This window comes from Onychomys torridus, chromosome 8, assembly GCF_903995425.1.
Source record: "Onychomys torridus chromosome 8, mOncTor1.1, whole genome shotgun sequence".
Taxonomy (NCBI): Eukaryota; Metazoa; Chordata; class Mammalia; order Rodentia; family Cricetidae; genus Onychomys; species Onychomys torridus.
In genome coordinates this window covers 94,604,937-94,629,555 of record NC_050450.1, presented here as the reverse complement: position 1 = coordinate 94,629,555, position 24,619 = coordinate 94,604,937, and the positions used below count along the sequence as shown (strand labels likewise).

At 46.2% G+C, this 24,619-nt stretch overlaps 1 protein-coding gene across 3 annotated transcripts in view; it reads left to right on the top strand.

Moving 5' to 3' along the window:
* Pecam1 (platelet and endothelial cell adhesion molecule 1) overlaps positions 1–24,619 on the top strand; it is a 52,533-nt gene that overhangs the window by 9,573 nt on the left and 18,341 nt on the right. For all 3 annotated transcript variants that reach the window (XM_036195926.1, XM_036195923.1, XM_036195925.1), the window contains exons 3-7: positions 7,494–7,787; positions 10,738–11,040; positions 12,163–12,438; positions 15,973–16,221; positions 18,630–18,905. In XM_036195926.1, coding sequence (XP_036051819.1) covers positions 7,494–7,787; positions 10,738–11,040; positions 12,163–12,438; positions 15,973–16,221; positions 18,630–18,905 — 1,398 coding nt within the window. The remainder of the gene's footprint in view (positions 1–7,493; positions 7,788–10,737; positions 11,041–12,162; positions 12,439–15,972; positions 16,222–18,629; positions 18,906–24,619) is intronic.

Here is a 24,619-nt window from a genome sequence, read left to right as displayed (position 1 = left end):
TGGCAAGTCTAGCTGAGTTCTGGTGATTAACTGGTCTGGTTGGATTAAAAGGCGGGGGAGAGAGAGAGAGAGCTCAGTAGTTAAGAGCCCTTACTGCTTGCGCAGAGGACAGGAGTTCAGTTCCTCGCTCCCATGTTGGGCAGCTTGCAAGTGTCTACCTCCAGCTCCAGGGGACCTGATGCCCCTTCAGCCTCCTTGGACATTGCACTAATGTACATAAGCCCATACACAGGCACATACTCACAGACATGATAGAAAGTTTTGATAAGGGGACAATGGTATGTAATAGTTTGAATTTTTTCTTATTTAAAAAAATATTTATTTATGTAGTGTTCTTGTTAATATTCTGATCCTGCCCCTTGGGGCCACCCTGTGTCCTGATGTAAAAGTCTTTTTAAGGAAAAACTCCGACCCTTTCTCTCTTCTCTCCCTCCACTCCCATGAGGTGTTCACCCCTTGACCTCCTTTCTCTCTCTGTCTCTCTCTTTCTCCCTTTCTCTCTCTCTTTCTCTCACTCTCTGTCTCCCTCTTTCTGTCTCTCTGCATGACTGGATACTAGTGAGGGAGCTGTGTAATAAATCCTAACAGTTCTGTCTACATGTATGACTGCAGGCCAGAAGAGGGCACCAGATCTCATTACAGATGGTTGTGAGCCACCATGTGGTTGCTGGGAATTGAACTCAGGACCTCTGGAAGAGGAGTCAGTGCTCTTAACCTCTGAACCATCTCTCCAGCCCAAATTTAACTGTTTTTGCATGTATTATTTGTGTGTGTGTGTGTGTGAGAGAGAGAGAGAGAGAGAAAGAAACAGAGAGAGACAGAGAGAGACACAGAGAGAGAGCTCCTTAACCACTGAACAATGGGGACAGTGCCTGGCCTAGAGAGGCCTCTGTAGTGTTTGCTGTGAATGGTGTGAAGGAGGAAACAAGTGAGTATCCAGCAGGTCCAGGCCCTTCAGTACCACAGCACCCTACCTCAGTCATTGTCCAAGATAAAAATATGGAGGTAGAGGAGTGAGGTGAGGTTGGGTGAAGTGTGGCCCAATGGCAGAGTGCTTGCCTGGCATTCAACAGGTGCTAGCTTTGATTCTCCAGCAACTAAGAAAAAATAAATCCCAAGGAGTGTATGTGTTTGCATTCCCTTTTCAACATATAGAAACAAAAAACAAAACATCTTCCAATTAGCTGGGATTAATGTCCCACACCTTTGATCCCAGCACTCGGGAAGGCAGATGCAGATGGAACTCTGAGCTGGAAGCCTGTTTGGTGTACAGAGTAAGTTCCAGGATAACCAGGGCTACACAGAGAAATCCTGCCTTGAAAAACATAAAATAATAATAGAAATAATAATAACAATAATAATAGCCAGGCGGTGGTGGCGCACGCCTTTAATCCCAGCACTCGGGAGGCAGAGGCAGGCGGATCTTTGTGAGTTCCAGGCCAGCCTGGTCTACTGAGGGAGATCCAGGAAAGGCGCAAAGCTACACGGAGAAACCCTGTCTCGAAACAAAACAAAACAAAACAAAACAAAACAAAATAACAATAACAACAACAACAACAACAATAATAAAAACCTCTCAATTCCACCCAGCTAAGGGCTATGGATACAGGCCTTTGATGAGAACACGCCTCTTTCCATACTTGGGACCCTAACCCAGCCTGAGGGCAGCTTGTTCAGGACAGTAGCCCATAAATGGGGTGGAGACCACTGATGAATATAAACAGATTTGGGAGCCTGTTTATTTCTGGCAGTCCTGTGGATCAAACTTAGGAATCTTTCACATGCTAGGCATGTGGTCTACTGCTGAGCTACACCCCCATTTTGGACATTAAGATGTTACAGGTCGTTTCCTCGTGAAATAAATCTCTAGAGAAGAGATGAACTTTTCATGTATTCTGAGACAGACAGAATCCAGCTACCATTTCCTAAGCCTGGCCTGGCTGAGAACCATGTTGGGTCTCCAACGGTAGAGTGCTTGCCTGGGGTTCGACAAGGCCTCCTTCAATCCTCAGCACCTCATAAACCAAGTGTGGGGGAGGTGCTTAGTCTTACTGCAATTTGATATGCCATGTTTTGTTGACACTCATGGGACACCTGCCCTTTCCTGAACAGAAACAGACCAAGGAGTGGATGGGGGGGTGGGAACTGAGTGGTGGGGAGGAGGGGCCGGGAGGAGAGGAGGGAGGGGAAACTATGGCTGGCATGTAAAATGAATAAATAAATACATTTATAAACAAACAAACAAATAAACAAACAAACCAAGTGTGGTGAGCCCTGCCTGTAAGCCAGCACTTGGGAGGCAGAGGCAGGAGGATCAAAACTCTGAAGTCATCTTCCACTACAGAGGTGGAGGCTGGCCTGGGCTGAGTGGGACCCAGTGCTAACAACAGATTGGAGTGACTGCCCTGCCCAAGAAAGAGGTGCTCTGTGGCTCTTCAAGGCCTGATAGGATCTTGGTCAAGTCTTTTTTTTTTTTCCCCCGAGACAGGGTTTCTCTGTGTAGCTTTGGAACCTGTCCTGGAACTCACTCGGTAGACCAGGATGGCCTCGAACTCACAGAGATCCTCCTGGCTCTGCCTCCCGAGTGCTGGGATTAAAGGTGTGCACCACCACCGCCCGGCAGGTTAAGTCTTTTGTTGTTGTTGTATTGTCTTTTGGGTTTCCTAGACAGAGTTTCAGAAAGAGATCAAGTCTTGAGAATTTTGCATTTTGTGTATTTATTGGAGCATTTCTGAATTTCTCGTTTTTTGTTGTTGTTTTTTGTTTGTTTTTTAATGTGTGTATGAAAATTTACTGTGAATAGCTACTTTAATTTCATCTTTTCCCTATTTGTATTCACATTATGTTTTGGGGGACATGCACTCTAAAACCTTCATAAAGAGGCAAGCAGGGCATGGACAGCAGACTCTGAGAAGTTGGAACATGTGGGAACTTCCTGTTAGTTAGCCCCTCCCCCCTTTTTGGGAAGCAGGGTCTCACTGTATAGCCCTGACTGGCCTGGAACTTTACTCACTGAGCCCCAGCTCTTGCTTTATGTGTTTGTTTGTTTTTTGAGACAGGGTCACAATATATAGTCCAAGTTGGCCTCAGACTTGCTAAGTAGCCCACACTGACCCTGAACTCCTGACCTTTCTCCCTCTACCTCACAAGAGAGGAGACTAGAGCCAGGCGCCAACCTGCTCTGTTCATTTGAAATTAGAGAATTTGGGGAAATCCAAAAGGGAAACAAACAAAATCCATTCGTGGATTATGAGACCAGAAATGAGCCAGCCAGGCTTCACAGCGTAGCTCTGACTAGCGCTGGACGCCCAGCTCCCAGGTTCTATTGTGGTGGTGGTTTTTCTCTTTTCCTGGTGCTAGAGGCTGAACCCAGGGCTCACACATGCTAAGCAAGTAAAATTATACTCTCTGCCCTCCATAAGACAATTTTGTGAATGTTGGTTTGGAGGGGGGGTTATTTGTTTGTTTTGGGAGTTGTTTGTTGGTTGGTTTGTTTTAGACAGGGTCTTACTATGTAGCACCGGCTGGCATGGAACTTGTTTTATAGACCAGGCTGGTCAACTCCTGAATGCAGGCATTAAGGGTATGTACCACCAGAGGATAACTTGATGGAGTAGGGTCTCTTTCTCCTTATTATGTGGGTTCCAGGGCTCGAACTCAGGTCACCAGGCTTGGTGGCAGGTCCCTTTACCTGATGAGCCATCTTGCCAGCCCTTTTCTTTTTAAAAATATAGTGGTGGGGATTGTAGCTAGGGCTTCATCATGCATGCTAGGCAAACATCGTATCAACTAAGCCATGTCACCGACAAGGCAGGGTTTTACTCTGTAGCTCAAGTGGGACTTGAACTCACAGCAATAATCTTGCCTCAGTCTCCTAAGTGCTGCATTTATGGGCGTGTGACACCATGTGTAGTTCCATGTGTGTTACTCTGCGTAAGCTAACCCAGCAAACACCACAGACTGGGTGAACTGAAGAGAAATGTATTGCTCCTCAGAAGGCTATCAACTTGTGTTGACCGGCTTCTGTGGTCTCTCTTGGTTCTGGATATGTCTCTCTCTCTCTCTCTCTCTCTCTCTCTCTCTCTCTCTCTCTCTCTGTCTTTTCTTTCCTTCCTTCCTTCCTTCCTTCCTTCCTTCCTTCCTTTCTTTCTTCCTTCCTTCCTTCCTTCTTTCCTCCCTTTGTAAAGATAGGATCTAGTGTGTAGCCAGACTGGCCTCATTTCACTTTAATGCCATGGTCTCAGTACTGGCCTGAGGTCCACACAGAGTCATATTCTACAAGACTGGAGAATAGGATTTAACGTGTGAATCTGGCGAGGGAACAGAAGTCAGCCCAGATTTTTTCCCTGCAAGTCTGACATAGTACCTGCAGGTATAGCAAGGCGGTTCAAGAATGCTGATTCCTGGCAACTTTTCCTGGTGACAACAAGGAAATGTAGGACCATCATGCACCAGACATGGTAGTCACGACCTGTGGATATTTTCCTCTCGCCAGGGCATCTGGTAAGAACTGAACTTTTAGGGGGGCTTATTTAAGCTGAGGGGTCTTATTTGGCTGGCATAACTTCTTTGTACCTATCTTAGGATTTTATTGTGGTGATGAGACACCATGATCATGGCAACTCTTCTGAAGGAAAAGATTTAATGGGGGGTGGCTTACCATTCAGAGGTTTAGTCCACTATCATCATGATGGGAAGTATGGCAACACTCAGGTAGACATGATACTAGAGAGGTAGCTGAGAGCTCTACATCTGGGTCCACAGGCAACAGGGAGAAAGAGTGAGCCACCAGGCCTGGCTTGAGCATCTGAGACCTCAAAGCCCACCCCCAGTGACACACATCCTCCAAAAAAGCCACACCCACTCCAGCAAGGCCACACCTCCCAATGTGCCACTCCCTATGAGCCTATGGGGGCCATTTTCGTTCAAACCACCCCAGGACCACCGTGTCTAGTCTCCAAATTTCTCTTAGCCACAATATTTTGTGTTTACCCTGGTCAGCTGCCAGACTTGAAGGTGTCAACCTTTGTGTGGTGTGTGGCATGCTATCTCTGTGTAAACAGGCCAGAGGCATAACCAGGAAGTTACGTTTCAATTTTCTTATGTATGCCTGGAACCCACAAGGAACTTCCTGCCTCAGTTTCCTCGTGCAGGATTACAAGTGTGAGCCAGCCACTATGCTCAGTTTTAAATTCTCTTAAACAAAATTGTCTCTCGGTTTCTTTTGAGGTTTCTTTATTTTATGTGTGAGAGTGTTTAGCCCTCATCTATGTCTCTGTAAACCTGGTGTAGTGACACACACCTTAGTCCCATCATTTAGGACCGTGGTTCTCAACCTATAGGTCTCAACCCCTCTGGGGGTCAAATGACCGTTTCACGGGGGTCACATAGCATATCAGAATTTACATTACAGTTCATAACAGCAAATTGTAGTTGTGAAGTAGCAACGGAAATAATTTTATGGTTGGGGGTCACCACGACTCGGGGGACTGTATTAGAGGGTCACAGCATTAGGGAGGTTGAGAAGCACTGTCTTAGGAGGTGGAGGCAGAAGGACCGGAAATTCAGTTATCTTCAGCTGTGTGAGCTACAGACATTCTAGGCCACGTACAACTCCAACTTGAAAAAAAAAAACAAGAAGTGGTTTCAGGTCTTCCCCCTGTGGTGACACCTCAGAACCCACCAAACGGCAAACACCAGCTGGCCACAGCACAGGCAGCTTTAATGGTTTTACTTAAAGATACTTATTTTGGGTAATGACCATTTTTTTGAAGCTTGTTTTTATTCCCTAATGTGCTTTCTGAACCCATGGCCTAGGGACACTCTCTGTGAGCTCTAACTCCAGCCTCAATCCATACACACTTTTGTTAGTTATACCAGAGGCTGAACCCAGACCATTGTGCAGACTAGGCAGGCACCCCACCCTGAACTGCATCCCGGCCCTCTCTCAATACATGTATTCATTCTTTCATTTGTTCATTTATTTGAGATTTTAGCATTTCCCTGGCTTGCCTGAAACTCACTATGTAACCCAGACTGGCCTTGAACTTGCTATATTCCTACTGTGCGCTCCCGCTCTCTCTCTCTCTCTCTCTCTCTCTCTCTCTCTCTCTCTCTCTCTCTCATTTATTTATTTTTACTTGAGATGCGTCTCACTTGAGACATAGTCTCACTCTGGGTCCTGGGCTGGCCTTTGAGCTCATGGTGATCCTCTTGCCTCAGCCTTCCAAAGGCTGAGGTTTCCAGATGTTGGTCCCCATATCTGACCAACACTCTACCTTAATTTTGTGTAATGTGGTCTGTATTTTTCCACAGTGTCTTGAAAACAGTTACTAGAGGAAACATTTTAAATGTGAAAAAGGAAAAAATGGGAGAAAAGAAGGGAGACAGAGAGGGGGGACAAGGAGGAAGGAAAGAAGAGGAGAGGTAGAGGAGGGTAACGGAAAAGGGAAATGAATCGACGACTAGAGCCCCCCATCCCCCCCCACCCCTTCTACCCCCCCCACCTCACCCCACCCCACCCCACCCCACCCCACCCCATCCCATGAGGTCTGGAGCGCTCTGGGCCTGTCTGACTTTAAGATGGAGAGTCACTGTTTCTTAAGCAACCACTGTGTACCACATTGTACTGCATCCTTCCTGGCCACTCTCCTATACTTCTTTTCTTGTTTGTTTGGTTTTTGAGACAGTTTCTTTGTGTAGTCCCGCCTCTCCTGGAACTGACTCTGTAGACCAGGCTGGCCTCGAACTCACATTGGTTCACCTGCCTCTGCCTCCTGAGTGCTGGAATTAAAGACATGAGCTAGCACTGCCCACCTATGAATTCTCTTTTTTTTTTCCCCAGAGCCTTGTGCTTGCTAGGCAAGTGCTCTACCATTGAGCTAAATCCCCAAGCCGAATTCTTTTTTTTAAGGACTTATTTTGTGTGGTATGTATGTGTATGTGTGTGTGGTGTGTGTATAGTGTGTGTGTGTGTGTGTGTGTGTGTGTGTGTGTGTGTGTGTATGTGTGATGTGTGTGGTGTGTATGTGTGTGTGTGTGTGTGTGTGGTGTGTATGTGTATGTGTGTGTGATGTATGTGGTGTGTGTGTGTGTGTGGTATTTGTGTAGTGTGTATGTGTGTGTGGTGTGTGCATAGTGTGTGTGTATGTATGTGTGATGTATGTGGTGTGTGTGTGGTGTGTATGTGTATGTATGTGTTGTGTGTGTATAGTGTGTGTGGGGTGTGTGTGTGGTATTTGTGTAGTGTGTATGTGTGTGTGGTGTGTATGTGTGTATGGTATTTGTGTAGTGTGTATGTGTGTGTGGTGTGTGCATAGTGTGTGTGTATGTGTGTGTGGTGTGTATGTGTATGTGTATGTGTATGTGTGTGTCGTGTGTGTATACTGTGTGTGGTGTGTGTGTGTGTGTGTGTGTGTGTGTGGTATGTACATCCATGTGTCCACCTCTGGATGATGCTGTTCCTATGGTAACGATGTCTGCTTTGCCTTTAGCTTTCACCATTAACAGCATCCACATGGAAAGCCTGCCAGCCTGGGAGGTATCGAACGGGCACAACCTGACCCTGAAGTGCCTTGTGGACATCAGCACCACCTCGAAAGTCAGGCCCCAGCACGTGGTGCTGTTCTATAAGGACGATGTGCTGCTGTACAACGTCTCCTCCAGGGAGCACACAGAGAGCTTCTTTATTCCCCAGGCTCGGGTCTTCCACTCAGGGAGGTACAAATGCACCGTGATCCTGAACAACAAGGAGAAAACCACTCATGAGTACCAGGTGCTGGTGAATGGTGAGTCCTGGGATTTGTATGTGGGCAACACGAACAGTAACTGAGAAGAGGCAGTCACGCTGGCTTACCTTCCCATCCTGCATCACCCTCCCACTCACTCCCTGGCAATTCTTCTAACCTGAAAACATAGGCTTTAGAAACACTCCCCTTGTAGGAGGGCGTTTCTGACTTCTTGCTTTTGGATGCTGTTCCCCATTGTGGGAACACCCTTCCCTATCCTTATCTCACAGACTAACTGCCCCCTTCTTTCCAGGACTCTACTCAATGACTTGTTTAATCTTCCCACCCTCTCTCTGAAACACACTCTCCTGACAGCCCCTGGGCTGGCCTCAAACTAAGACCTAGGAAACAATCCTCCTGCCCCAGTCTCCTGCAAACCGGGGTTGCAGGCGTGTGCCCCCACGCCCAGCTACCGAGTCCCTTCTCTAGTGTTTTCTCAACTGAGTTGATTTCTACCAGGGTGCTTACATCTTTTATGCCCCTCTGGCCTCAGTAATGTCTATTTGCAGGAAAGCCACTGTGCTATGCCACTGTGAGTCTGGAGTAGTAGTACACATCTTTAATCCCAGCACTCAGGAGGCAGAGGCAGGATTATCCCTATAAATTCATTCCAGCCTGGTCTACAGAGCGAGTTCTAAGAAAGACAGGGCAGTTACATAGAGAAACCCTGTAGAAAAACAAACAAGATGCTAGGTTGCAGTCTCTCTCCTGGGTTACCATATGGGCAGGTCCTACTCTAAACCTCAGAATCAGGGGCCACAGAGGTGACTCAGAGGGTTAAAGTGTCTGCTATCAAGCCTGATGATCTGAGTTCAGTGCCCTGAACCCATATGGTGGAAGGAGATAACTGACTCCCAAAACTCCTGTAGCGTGCTCTGACCTCCACATGCACAGTATAGCACTCTTGGGACCACACACAACACCAAACAAATAATAGATAAGATGTAATAAAAACATTAAACTTGCCAGGCAATGGTGGTGCATGCCTTTAATCCCAGCACTCAGGAGGCAGAGGCAGGTGGATCTCTGTGAGTTCGAGGCCAGCCTGGTCTACAGAGCGAGATCCAGGACAGACACTAAAACTGCACAGAGAAACCCTGTCTTGAAAAAACAAAACAACAACAAAACCCCCCATTAAATTCTGGAGTCCTCCTGAGTGCAATGAAAGTGACAAGGTAGTCCATCAGGGATATGGAGAGGGGTTAGTCAAAGGCATCATGTGGGTGGAGTGCACAGCTCCCAGCCCACTGGTGGACCACATAGACAGCTGTATGCTGTACAGTGTTTCAGTCAATGATGAACAACACAAACAACAGTAGACCCATGGGATGTATCACCTAGTGATATTAAGCCACCTTAATCGGGGTAAACTTATTCCTGGGATGACATCACCTAATAGCATTTACCAGGCTGTGTGTTAGTTGTTAGGAAACACATAACTGTTTCTCACACATCTATCTGCTTTTTGGGGCTATGAAATTTCAAGAGATATTAATTTGGTCTATTTTCTATATCCTGAGTGAAGAACCAGGCTTGTAGTAGGCATTCAGGAAATTATAACAGTAGCTGGGAAGATGGCTTGGTCTGTAAAGTGCTTTCTACTCAGACAGAAGACCTGTGTGCAGTCCCGAGTACCCACGTGAAAAGCCATGCCTGGCATGTACTTGTAGTCCTAGAGCTGGGTGGGACGCAGACAGGAAGATCCCTGGGGGGCGCAGACAGGAAGATCCCTGGGGGGCGCAGACAGGGGGATCCCTGGGGGGACAGACAGGGGGATCCCTGGGGGGGCAGACAGGAGGATCCTTGGGGTTTACTGGTCAGCCAGCCTGGTTGAATCAGTGAGATCTAAGTTCAATTAGAGATCTCTAAAAGTAAGGGGAGGAACAACTGTGTGTCTACACACACAGACACACACACAGACACACACACACACACACACAGACACACACACACACACACACACACACACACAGACACACACAGACACACACACACACAGACACACACACAGAGACACACACACAGACACACAGACACACACACAGACACACAGACACACAGACACACACACATACACACAGACAGACACACACACACACAGACACACAGATGCACAGACACACACACAGACACACACACATACACACAGACACACACACAGACACACAGACAGACACACACACACACAGACACACACACAGACACACACACAGACACACACACAGAGACACACACACAGACACACACACATACACACAGACACACATACACACAGACAGACACACACACACACACAGACACACACACAGACACACAGATACACACAGACACACACACATACACACAGACACACACACAGACACACAGACAGACACACACACAGACACACAGACGCACAGACACACACACACAGACACACACACACACACACACAGACACACACACAGACACACACACAGACACACACACAGACACACACACACACAGACACACAATTAAAACATCAGCTGTAGTAATATTATTATATACTGACTTTTTAAATAAAAATTTTCAAGATAGGGTTTCTCCGTGTAGCCCTGGCTGTCTTGAAACTCATTCTGTAGACCAGGCTGGTCTTAAACTTGCAGAGATCCGCCTACCTCTGCCTCCCAAGAGCTGGGATGAAAGGTATGTGTCACCACACCAGGCTTCTTCCTTTTTCGACTGTACCAGTTGGGAATCTAATTGCACCACCCTTGGAAGGGGATTGGAAACCATCGGGGACACCAATCTATTATATTTTTGAAGTGCCCAGTACAGTGCCAGGCATACACATGCCCAGTGATTACCTGGGGCAGCTGAGTGAGTGTTCAGGAATAAAAGGCCCCGGCTGATCAGCCACAGTGACAGATAAAGGAGACTGGGCCATTAGGAGCACCTGATCCTAACTGCACTTTCTCATTCTCCAAAGGTGTGCCCAACCCCACAGTGACACTGGACAAAAAGGAGGTGACGGAAGGTGGGGTTGTGACAGTCAATTGTTCCGTGAAAGAAGAAAAGCCACCGATTTATTTTGAGATTGAAAAAGTAGAACTGGATACGAAAATTGTCAAGCAGAAGAGACAGAAGACGTCGCTCCAGAGTTTCGTGCTGATGGACTTCCCCATTGAGGAGCAGGACCACGTGCTGGTGTTCCGTTGTCAGGCTGGGATCTTGTCTGGGAACCGACTGCAGACCTCGGAATCCACCAGGAGTGAATACGTTACTGTGCGGGGTCAGAATCCTGATCTCCTTACAGTCTTTGTGGTGACAGGTTGCATGTAGCAAAAAGGAGCCCAGAATCAGAGACGCTGAGCCGTCATTCAGGGGTGGTTGTTCTCAGAATTTAAAACCTGGTAGCACAGACTGTAATCCCGGGCCTGGCAAAGGCAGGAGGATCCGCAGTTCAAGATCAGCCCTCAGCTGTGAGACGCTTTCTCACCAGAGCCAAATAAATAAATAAAATTAATTAAAAGAAATAAGCCAGAGAGAGAAGAGCAGCAGCTGGGTGTGATGTTGCCTGTAATTCCCACCTACTCAGGAGGCAGGAGAATTGAAAGTTCAAGGCTGGTCTCAGCTGTAGAACAAGTTCAAGGCCAGTCTGGGCAACTTAGTAAGACCCTTTCTCAAAATAAAAATAAAAGAGAGAACTGGAGATATGGCTGAGTGGTAGAACATTGGACTAGCGTTTAGGAGAACCTGAATCCATTCATGGAGGGGGGCAGTGGGGGGGGAGCAGCCAAAGAACCCAATTTACTAGGCAATGGCTCAGTCAGTAGTAAATGCATACAAAGCCGGCCGGGTATGGTGGTGCATGCTTGTATTCCCAGCCCTGGGGAGCCAGGGACAGATAGATTCCTGATACTCCATGATTACTCAGTTTAAGCTAGTTATCAAGCCCCAAGCCAATGAGAGGTCCTGTCTCAAAAGAACAAGGCAAATGGGTCTCGAGAGATGGCTCAGTGGTTAGGCACACTGACTGCTCTTCCAAAGAACCTGGGATGGATTCCCAGCACTCACGTAGTGGCTCACAACCATCTGTAATTCCAGTTCCAGGAATCTGATGCTCTCTTCTGGGCTTCATAGGCAGCAAGCAGGCATGTAGTACACAAACATATATAGTTTCTTTTTTTTAAGAAGAATAAAACAAAATAAAAGATATATCAGTGTCTGAGAAATGATATCTGAGGTAGACTTTTGGCCTTCTCTCTCTCTCTCTCTCTCTCTCTCTCTCTCTCTCTCTCTCACACACACACACACACACACACACACACACACACACACACACAACTATTAGAGTAGGAACTGCCCAGGTTTGAACCTGAGTCCAACTGACTTATCGTCTGCTTCCTTGTAGAGTCCTTCTCTACTCCCAGGTTTCAAGTCACGCCTCCTGAAGTGATCATAGAAGGAAACCAGCTCGACATTAAGTGCACAGTTCAAGTGACACACTTGGTCCAGGAATATCCAGAGATTATAATCCAAAAGGGCAAGACTATTGTGGCCACCTCCAAAGAGGGGAACGAGGCTGTCTACTCCGTCATGGCCATGGTGGAGAACAGCGGCCGTTATACCTGCAAAGTGGAGTCTAGCCGCATCTCCAAGGTCAGCAGCATCATGGTCAACATCACAGGTAGGGATGCTAAGGAAGAAGCCTGGCAAGTGGTGGGTTCAAGAGGCAACTGTGGCTGGGTGAAGCTCCACATGTCCATAATGCCAGCGTTCGGGAGGCTGAAGCAGGAGAATCATGAGCTCAAGGCTAGCCTGGGCTATCTAGGGAGACCCTGTACTACAATCCAGGGTGGCCAATGGGAGTGATGCCTCTTCTGCCCCTGGTTGTCTTGGGTGTGTTTAGGCTGGGCGTTGGGGCTTGTGGGAAAGAGTCAGCGAACAGCAGTCAGCTGTGGGTTGCCGAGTTCAGGTACTGGCAATGACCTAAATGATGCTCACGACTTCTGTGCCGAACTCTTGAACCTGCCTAATCTGGGTGAGATGTAGTGGGATAGGATGGTGCTTATAGGATGTCACAATGTTTAAATGAGATATGTGTGGTCTGCATTCAGTGAGTATTACCTATTATCTCTATAGGTACATAGCTTTCCTTTCTGCCAATCTCATCCCCCACCTCCAGACAGGGTTTCTCTGTGTAGTCTTGACTGTCTTGGAACTGACTCTGTAGTCCAGGCTGGCCTCGAACTCACAGAGATCCCCCTGCCTCTGCCTCCTGAGTGCTGGGATCAAAGGCATGTGCCACCGCCACCTGGCCTAAACTTTTTATTTTATTTTATATGTATGGATGTTTTGCCTACAAGTAAGTCTGTGCACCATTTGGTGCCCATGAAGGCCAGAAGAGGGTGTAGGGCATCCTAGAACTGGAGTTATAGTTGTGAGTTACCATGTGGGTGCTGGGAATCAAACCTAGATCCTCTGCAAGAGTAGCCAGTGCTAGGTCAGGCAGTGGTAGTGCCTCACGCCTTTGATCCCAACACTCAGGAGGCAGAGGCAGGTGGATCTCTGTGAGTTTGGGGCCAGCCTGGGCTATAGAATAAGTTCCAGGAAAGGCTTCAAAGCTACACAGAGAAACCCTGTCTAAAAAAAAAAAAAAGAGTAGCTGAGCCCACACTCCAGCCCAAACTCTTTTTCTAAAAGATTTTTAATGGGCACGATGGGATACACCTTTAATCCCAGCACTTGGGAGGCAGAGGCAGGCAGATCTCTGTGAGTTCGAGGTCAGCCTGGTCTACATAATGAGTTTCAGGACAGCCAGAGCTACATTGTGACATCCTGTCTCAAACAAACAAACAAAAAGATTTTGAAAAAGAACTTATGTATGTCTGTTTGTATTTATGTATGCTACGTGTGTTCAGGTGATGTTGAGGCTAGAGGATGTCAGATCTCTTAGAACTGGAGTTACAGGTGGTTGTGAGCTGCCTTATTGTGTTCTGGGAACTGAACCCAGATCCTCTGCAAGAGCAGTAAGTGCTCTTAACCACTGAGCTATCTCACCATCCCCCCCCCAAACCCACCAATTTTTAAAGACGAGATCTAATATTCGCCAAGGCTGGCCTTGAATTTACTGAGTAGTGCAGTTTGGCCTTGAACTCCTGATCCTTCAGCCTCCACCTTCCAAGCTCTAGGATTCAGGCATGCACCACCATGCCCAGCAGCATAGTTTAGTAAAGAAAAGCAGTAACAATCTCCCACTGTTGAATGCCATGTGATGGGTTTATATGTGTTTTTAGTTCATGATCATCTCAATCCTAGGTGTCATGAGACACATTGTATGACATGGAGACTTAGATTGGAAAGTTAGCAACTAGCCTCATGATTACAAAATCACCCAAATGGCAGATCAAGAGATACTCCCTAGGCCTGGTTAGATTGCCGACCCAATGCATTTTAAAGCTCTCTCAGACTGTGTTTGTGTGTGTGTGTGTGTGTGTTTGAGACAGGGTTTCTCTGTGTAGTTTTGGTGCCTGTCCTGGATCTCACTCTGTAGCCCAGGCTGGCCTTGAATTTACAGAGATCCGCCTGCCTCTGCCTCCCAAGTGCTGGGATTAAAGGTGTGCACCACCGCTGCCCAGCTCTCTCAGACTTCTAACCCTTGTACCAGCTTCATTTCTCTAAAATACTTACCACTAAAAATATCCTTACTTTATCTTGTTTGCTGTGTGTATTCAGCCACTAGAGTGTTAGTTGCTGAGGACAGAGACCTTCACTCTTGTGCTCAATGTTATCTCCTTCACTTCCAGCCCAATAGGAATGTAGCACTATTGTTAGAAGGGGGACTGGGCTGAGCCTTGTGTTACAGTGTTTCTAAGGACAAGGTCAGCTCTTCTCGGTTCTCCATTGAAAGTCTTTGTTCATACATAAGTTCATGCTTTCATTCAGTAACTTCCTCCAAACTCCTAAGTGTCAAGCTCCGAGCGTGTAGTCATAGCCACTGTCCTCAGTCTTTCAGGTGGGCAGATTGTCAACTGGCCAGTTGAGGGATTAGCATGACATAGTAGAGCCTCCTCTTGCAGGGTGTAAAGTCATGTGCTAGCAATTTAGTGAGCTATTTATTTATTTGTTTATTTTTGAGACATTACCATCTTGTAGCCCTGGAACTCCCTGTGTAGACCAGGCTGGCCCAGAACTCACAGAGATCTGCCTTCCTCTGCCTCTTGAGTGCTGGGATCAAAGGTGTGCTCCATCATGCCTGGAGTGGATTTATTGATAATAACACGTATTTGGAGTGCTCTTGATAAGGTGTTCATTCTTTTGTTAGAGAAGAAAAACTGTCAACTCATCATATATACTGGACACATTCTGTATGCTGGGCTGGTTATTAAGAATGGAGAGCACTGGGCAGTAGTGGTACATGCTTTTAATCCCAGCACTCAAGGAGGCAGAGGCAGGTGGATCTCTGTGAGTTCAAGGCCAGCCTGATCTACAGAGTGAGTTCCAGGACAGCCAGGGCTACAGAGAAACCCTGTCTCGGGGGTGAGGTGGGGAAGAATGGAGAGCTGGCAGCTTTGCTTTTGAGAACTTCAGATACAAACAAGCCAGCTTTGGCAGCCATAATGGACTTTCAAATGCTGTCTAAAATACTTCCTCGCTAGTCAACTGCCTCGGACAACTTTCTTCCAGGACTGGTCCCTTAATTCCCCTAAAGTGAAGTTAAGTTTCCTCTCTGTGAGCTCTGCTGCAAACACTATTCCCAAACTGAGCCCTAGGTATAAGTTCTTTGAAGCTGGGCTGTATCGTAGGCACTATTATCTCCCCAATGCCCAGCAAAGGGTCTTCCCTACAGTCAGTACTTGTGGAAGCCAGGCATAGTGGTGCATAGCTGTACTCCCCACACCAGGGAGGTGGAGCTGGCGGGGATTGGGTGTTCAAGGTCAACGAGGCAACTTGAGATCTGTCTCAGTAAGTGAATGAACAAATGGATGAGTGAATTCCCGGAGATGGAAATGTAAGAAGAGTCTGCAGTGAGACCTCACGTTCAGAGTGAGCCCTGGCTCTTTAAAGCCGTGCCGTCAGGCATGTGAGGGGCAGAGGAAGATGTTTGGCAGGCTGGTAGGAGTTGATTCTGCCGAGAGGAGCTGGGCCACAAGCGTCTCCAGGCCGTCGGCTGCGGTGGTAACCAGACACGTCTCCCTTCTCCCCACTTGATGTTCTTCAGAGCTGTTTCCCAGGCCCAAACTGGAATTCTCCTCCAATCGTCTGGACCAAGGGAACATTTTGGATCTGTTTTGCTCTGTCCCGGGCACACCTTCAGCCAACTTCACCATCCAGAAGGAGGGGATGGTCTTGTCTCTGAATCAGAATTTCAGCAAGAGTGCCGAGGAGAGGGACAGCGGGGTATACAGCTGTACGGCAGGCATGGACAAAGTGGTCAAGAGGAGCGGCCCAGTACAGATCAAAGTGTGTGGTGAGTATGTCCCCAGCTCCTCCGAGACACGAAGGCTGAGTAGGAGCACGGAGTGAATGGCCGGCCGGCCCCAGTGTGGTCTCAAAGGCTGACCAGATTCAGGTAGGTTAAGAACTCCAGGAAGGGCCAACAAAATGGCTTAATGGGTAAAGATGCTTGCTGCCAAGCCTGACGACCTGAGTTCAATCCCTGTGACCCACATAGATGAAGCAGAGAAACAACTCCTACAAGGTGTCCTCTGGCCTCCATATTCATTCTGTATGCACACACACACACACACACACACATACACACACACACATATACACACATATATACACACACACATACACACACACACACATATACACATACACACACACATATACACACACACATACACACATACACACACACATACACACACATACACACACATACACATACACACATACACACACACATACACACACATACACACACATACACACATATACACACACATACACACACATACACACACATATACACACACATACACACATATACACACATACACACACACATATATATACACACATACACACATATACACACATACACACACATATACACACACATACACACACATATGCACAATACACACACACATACACACATATACACACACACATACACACACATACACACACATATACACACACATACACACATACACACACACATATACACATACACACATACACACATATACACACACATACACACATACACACATATACACACACATACACACACACATACACACACATATACACATACACACACACATACACACGCATACACACACATACACACACATACACACACATACACACACACAAATCAATGTAAAAAGCTTGAAAGGGAAAAGACTGGTGGGAAAGGGAGTCAACCTAACAAGTGTGCATCCCCATCTGGAGAACAGAGGAGTAGGCCTGACCAAGTGAAGGGCTCTTGTGACGGCTGCTGTCGTGGACTTAGAATTGGGAGGATTCTGGGGGAGTGGGCACCCATTCAAGTCAGGGAGGAGACACATCCACACCCTGGCTGTCCAGAGAGTACAGGGTAGAACCAAACTGCTCAGACCTGTTTAGGAGGCAGAGTAGTATACACCTATAATCCTGACACCCAGGAAGTTGAGACTGAGATTACTGTGAGTTCAAGACCAGCCTGGACTACATAGCAGGGGCCTGTCTCAATCCTTCCTGACTCCCAATGTAAAAGACCTTGTATTTAAAAAAGAAGAATTGGAAGCCGGGCAGTGGTGGCGCACACCTTTAGTCCCAGCACTGGGGAGGCTGAGCCAGGTGGATCTCTGTGAGTTCAAGTACAGAGTGAAACCCAGGACAGGCACCAAAACTACACAGAGAAACCCTGTCTCAGAAAACCAAAAAAACAAAACAAAAACCCCAAACAAACAAACAAACAAACAAAAAAACCCAAAAAACAAAAAATTGGGTGGTAGTAGTGCACACAGTTTAGGAGGCAGAGGCAGGAGGATCTCTGAGTTCGAGGCCAGCCTAGTCTACAGAGTGAGTTCCAGGACAGCCAGGACTACACAGAGAAATTCTGTCCTGAAAAACCAAAACCAAAACCAAAACCAAAACCAAAAGAAGAAGAAGAAGAAGAAGAAGAAGAAGAAGAAGAAGAGGAGGAGGAGGAGGAGGAGGAGGAGGAGGAGGAGGAGGAAGAAGAAGAAGAAGAAGAAGAAGAAGAAGAAGAAGAAGAAGAAGAAGAAGAAGAAGAAGAAGAAGAAGAACCTATAGGCAGGCATGTGCCACCATACCTAGCTCCTCCACCTCCGCTGTCCCATCACCTCTTCCTCTTCCTCTCTCCTCATTCTCCCTCTCTTCTTCCCCTCCTCCTTCTGAGACAGGACAGGGTTACACTATGTAGCCCAAGCTAGCCTTAAACTTGCAATCTCCCTGCCTGACCACCCAGGTGTGGAATTGTAAGTGTGCTCTACCACCCCCAACTTTTATATCATTATTTTGCTTATAGAAATTAGATTTAAAAAATTTTTTGATCTTTTGACACAGGGTCTCACTATGTAACCCTGGATGGCCTCAAACTCACAAATCTCTTCCTGTCTCCACTGCCCTAGTGCTGGGAATTGAACTCGAGACCTTACACATGCTAGGCAAATGCTCTACTGCTGGGCTACATCTCTCTAAAATAGCTTGTTTTCTCCCTTGTTACCAAATGCACACACATAGACAGGCATTGCCTGGCAGCCTTATAGGAGGAGCCCCCTAAAGATAAATAAGGCTGGCAGGCAGGCATTTGAAATCATGATCTCAATGGAGAAAGCCAAACCCAGAGTCTGCAAAAGGAAGGCTGAGTTGTTGTTTCTGTTTAATTTAGATTGTTTTTCTCTGTTGTTCTAGAAATGCTCTCTAAGCCTAGGATTTTTCATGATGCCAAGGCTGAGATCATAAAAGGTCGTCCCATAACCATCAGCTGCCAGTCAACAAATGGAACTGCACCTATCACTTACTACCTTATGAAAGACGCAAATATCTTCCGGAATCTCATGATAAACTCCAATGACCCAGCAGCATTCACAGATACGCCCACCAAAGATGTGGAATACCAGTGCAGAGCAGATAATTGCCATTCCCACTCGGAGTTGCACAGCGAGATCCTGAAGGTCGAGGTGATAGGTAAGCTGCTGTGCTGTAAGAAGCAAGAGAGGAGTTTCAGTGGGCTGGAAGGTTTGGAGTCAGTCAGCGATGGTGGGGAACAGGGATGGTACCTGTGCATCCCACAGAGCATTTCAAAGCAGAACCACACCCCAGCAAGTGGGTCTGGGAAATATCTAGGGCTCTTGGCATGACCATTGGAATCCCTTTTGACCTTTCAAGTGATAGCTGAATCCCCTGAAAAGGGGAGGTGGCTGGACTTAGGGAACTGCTGCTGTGTGAGTTTGGGCTTTTTGTTTGTTTGTTTGTTTTTGCACCTTTTCAGGTGAATAGAGTGCCACTCCCAAGAGCTGCAGGCCAGAATTTTTTTCTGTTGTTGACCTGGGCAGAACATCTGGGTTCCACAGGAAACCTTCAGCAGGCAGAGTTCCAGACCCTTGGCTCATGAGAATCACCTGGGATTCTCACCATGGTCTTGGGGATGGATCTCTTTATCTCTGCTGAGTCTGATGTGTGCCTTTGAGTGGCCTTTGCAGTCAGTAGCACTGCTTACCTTGCTCTGAACCCTGTTCAGCCTCCCTCCTCTTGTCCTTTGTCAACGTTTATTTAACAACTCTGTGTCGCCAACAGGCGGTTTATAAACACATACTGTCTACATGTGCTGTTGTGGGCAAGAGTTGTCCACAGGATATGGGGCAGTGAGCAAGGCAGACAGGCCTATAATCCCAGCACTTAGAGGCAAGAAGATCCGCAGTTCAAGGTTTTCCTTAGGCTACATAGTGAGATCAAGGCCAGCTGGGCCTTGATAAGACCCAAGTCTCAGGGGACAAGAGAGAAAAGATGGGCACAATAAGAGTGGGTTTGGGGAAGGTGAGCCTGGTTGCTGTGCTTTTGGCTGTTAGTGAGGAGCAGATACTTCCAACCTCCAGATGTGAAAAAGTCAATGCAAACGCCCATGAGGAAGCCAAGGTTAAATGGGGTCAGTGTTAGTGGCTAGCATTTACTGAGTCCTCTTCATGTGACCAGCCCTGAGTGAAGAAGCACTGTAGCCAATTAAACCTAGTAATACTTAAAATAGCACATGAGGTTCATCATAGTTCACCCTTGGATTTACAATGAAGTCACTAAGACTTAAAGCTTATACATGAAGGGTGGTAGGCCCGGGATTTGATCCCAGGCACTCTGGCTCTTGAGACCAATTCACCACTAATTCCTTTCGCTTCCTAGTAGGAAAGGCTGTCAGGTTTGGCAATGTGCTCAGGCTGTCTGTCCCTGTGTGGGACACTGTCATCCCAGGCCCAAAGCCTGGCTTCCTTCAGATCTCACCACCGTTTGTGCTCAAGAGGTGACCATGTCTGTCTGCTGGCCAGTCCACTGTCACTAGTAGGAAAAGTGGTCTGGGATGATGACATACAAACGGAATTTGAACGGTTAAAAACGCTGCAGAGGAAAGGGGGCACAGTAGGGGGTAGGCGAATTTGGCTCTCTGAGTCTCCAGGTGGGAAGGGAGCCTCAAGGTTCCAGGAAGCTGTCTGGACAGGAAGCTTCTATTTGGGTTTCAATGCTCAGAAATAAAAGCTGAATGTGGAGGTGAAATCCCCAAGAGTGAAGGTAGAAGGGCTGGCGAGAAGGCTCAGCGGGCTGAGATGCCCGCCCAGCCTGATGACCCGAGTTCAATCCCCTGGGACCCCACATGGTGGAAGGAAAGAGTCTCACAAATTGTTCTCTGACTTCCACACGCACACCTTTAACAAGAGTGGAGTTGGAAGACTGAGGGCCAGCTTTCCGGAAAGTCCATATTTCACTGTCAGAACAAGTAGTAAAGGAGAGAGAAGGTAAGGGAGGAGAATCAGCTTTGGAAACAGCACAGCTGGTGAAGTCACGCCAGCAGGAGGGCCCGGGTGATAGTCTGGCTGAAGGAGGTTAAAACCTGGGAACTGCCTGAGGAACAAATGCCCTCCTCCATTGACTACTCTGCCGGGCCATGGTCTGAGCGTCAAGTGACTTTTCCAGTTTCTGTGACATTGGAGATAACAGTGCACTTTCAAAAGCAGATAGGGATCTGGGGCTGGTGGCGCACACCTGCAATCCCAGCATTTAGGAGGCTGACAGAGGAAGATCTGGAGTTCATGGCCAGCTACATGAGACCCTGTCTCGAAAAAACAAAACAAAATAAGGGCAGAGTGTGGTGGTGTATGCCTTTAATCTCAGCACTTAGGAGGTAGAGGCAGGCAGATCTCTGAGTTCAAGGCCAGCCAGAGCTACATAGTGAGACTTTGTCTCAAATAAATAAATGAACAAATTAAATAAGATAGAAACAGCCAGGTGGTAGTGGTGCATACCTCTAGTCCCAGCACTTGGGAGGCAGAGGCAGGTAGATTTCTGTGAGTTCAAGTCCAGTCTGGTCTACAGAACTAGTTCCAGGACAACCAGGGCTACACAGAGAAACCCTGTCTCCAAAAAACAAACAGGCAAACAACAACAGCAACCAAAAAACCAGAAACAATGGCAATAATTATGGGGTGTTTACCCACCAACCCCACAGCTCCCCAGAGTTCTCTTGAGTGTGAGCAGCAGGAAATATTAGACAGAAGGATTTATAGTGCGGAGATAAATAGATAGAAAATACAGGATAGCCTCGAGAGGGCCTGGAACCTTTTCCAACAGGCCCTGACTGTCTCTGCCCCAGGGTATTTATAGAAACGCCAAGGGGTGGAGCAAAAGCCCCCACCCACCCACCCACCCCCAGCCAAGTACAGACCATCTCAGACACCTGCACTCAGGCCCGTGGCCCCAATCATCCTCTCTAGGCGGACCTGCTGGGTAAAGCCATGAGGAACCCGAAAACGGGCTCCCATAAATAATAAAGAACAATAACAAAGCCAGATGGATGGAAGGCAAACTTCAGGGATTTTATTAATCCTCAATAATTTATGAATGCTCAGCCTGATAGCTTAGGCTTCTTACTAACTAGCTCTTACAACTTAAGTTGACCCATATTTCTTATCTGTGCTCTACCACAAGGCAGTACTTTTTCTCAGCATGGCATGCTCGTTTTGCTTCACTCTGCATCTCACTGGTGACTTGGCTCTCCTCACCAAATCCCGTTTTGTCTCCAAATCCTGCCTAACCTTTTCCTGCCTAGCTATTGGCATCTGCTCTTTATTAAACCAATGAGAGTAACAAAGATTCACAGTGTACAAAAAGATTACTAAAAAGGAAGGTTTTAACTTCAACATAGTAAAACTATAGATAACAAAAACAGTTATTAGTAAGAGTTGCAGTTACAATATCCAGGCTATTTATATTTGGCAAAGTAGAGAAAAGACTCTATTATCTATCTTTGTGAGTCTAAAGTTTTATACCTAATTTACCTTTTATCATAACTAAGGAAAACTTCAAGTCTAATTATTTAACCTTTAACTCTGTCAAAGACCCCAGAAAGGTATAAAGTTACCTAATGACAGGAACATCTGGCTGCCTGGACAGTAACGCAAAGTTCTGTAATGTTGGGGCATCTGTCTTGGTCTACAGGCCTAGTATATTTGACAGATTTTTCTGAGAAGCAGAGAATTTTGAAGGACTGTCCTACTTTGTCTTGGCAAAGTTCAGCAGTCCCCTTTTTTTTGTGTCCTGCTGGTCCAGTTTGGACAGTAACTGTCAGCAACTGAGACAAGGGCAGCTTCTTTACCTAAATGGCTAGTTTTTGCCATAAAGAAAGCAAATTCTGTACAGAGTGTCTTCGATGCCCATTGTCTTCTCTGCAGTAAATTGGTGCTGCCAGGAGCAGACATGTCTCACTGGCAGCATAAGAAAAATCTTATGTTATTCAAACATTTTAAATGCCATATTCTGTAGGTCTTTGCAGTATTTGAAGACCATTATCTATCTAAATATATGTTTAACCTTGAAAACATGTCTAATATGACTACAAGTTTGATTATTATAGGTGACTAACTACTAATCTGTATTTCTTTTTTTAAAAGATTTATTTATTTATTATGTATACAGCATGTATGACTGCAGGCCAGAAGAGGGCACCAGATCTCATTACAGATGGTTGTGAGCCACCATGTGGTTGCTGGGAACTGAACTCAGGACCTTTGGAAGAGCAGTCAGTGCTCTTAACCTCTGAGCCATCTCTCCAGCCTGTCTTTTTTTTTTTTTTTTTTAAGATTTATTTATTTAGCCAGGCGGTGGTGGCGCATGCCTTTAATCCCAGCACTCCGGAGGCAGAGCCAGGCGGATCTCTGTGAGGTTGAGGCCAGCCTGGTCTCCAAAGCAAGTTCCAGGAAAGGTGCAAAGCTACACAGAGAAACCCTGTCTCAAAAAACAAAACAAACAAACAAACAAAAAGATTGATTTATTTATTATGTACAGAGTATTCTGCCTGCATGTGTCCCTGAAGGTCAGAAGACGGCACCAGATCTCATTACAAGTGGTTGTGAGCCACCATGTGGTTGCTGGGAATTGAACTCAGGACCTCTGGGAGAGCAGTCAGTGCTCTTAACCACTGAGCCATCTCTCCGGCCCTAATCTGTATTTCTTAATACATTACATTTTTAAGAGAGTTGCATAAGCATAATACCCCAAACAAGAGTAGAAACATACATATAGTATCACTAAACCAACTTTAAATTTGTATTTAAGTAAACCAAAATCCATACCAATATAAAATATTTGAAATTAATAGTTGCTTTTTGGAATAAAATAGCTACAATAATCTATCTACCCTTTTATCCTATCATTTCTATATACCCCCTTTTTCTTCAGAAAGATATCTTTAACTCTGAATCCTTTGTTTAGTTGTTTTTTTTCATGACCAGTAACAACTTGTAACCAGCCTCCCTAAATGATGACAAACATCCATCACCCATCTCTAGACTGTTTTCTGTTGTCTGGGAGTGCCAGCATCTTTGGGGGACCCTGAGAAAATTCAGGGTAATGGTTAAGTCTTGGCTGAAGTAATCTGTGAGGCTGGAACATCTCAGCCGGCAGTCTTGAAGCTGTTCTGGATGCAGAACCCTGAGGAAATTGTAACAGAGACATTTTGAGATGTTGGCTAACCTGGGCCATTTGTTTTTATTGGTGTCTGGTCTCCTTGTTCTGAAAATATATAAACTTTAAAAAATAACATACATATTTTGCATTAACACAAGTATAGACTGTGCATTGTACACAAGTCAGCCAAAGATGATTTTTTTGTTTTATGTTTGAGCAGGTAAAATATACATTACATGTCTTATAGTTTTTCTAGGTATGTCTGTAGCTAGGATTTTCAGGGGGGTCTTCCCCAGTCAACTCTGATCCATATCAACCTGGAATGAATCCACAGCCTCTCATTTCCTGTGGAAATAAAAGCATAACCTCTCCCCCAACATAATACAGCTTTTGACTTACATTTTGAAGTTCAGACATTTTAAAAATATATAGTTTGGTTTATTTTAGCAGTTTCCATAATACAATGACTCTCAGCAGCTTTTGTTTGTTTGTTCATCAGCAATCAAAAAATTCAAAGACAGCACAGTAACATGCAGGATCCAGGATCTCTGTGTATTCCCCATCTCTATGTGGCTTTTCCCTTTTTTATTATTTTACTTCTCTCTTTAAAGACTTGACTTTATTATCCTTAAGCTATTTTATGACTGCCTATATCCTCTCTCTTTCCTCTCCCATGCACATTTTAAAACACACTGTATCCCATTTAGAGTTGTTGGGTTTTTGTTTTTGTTTTC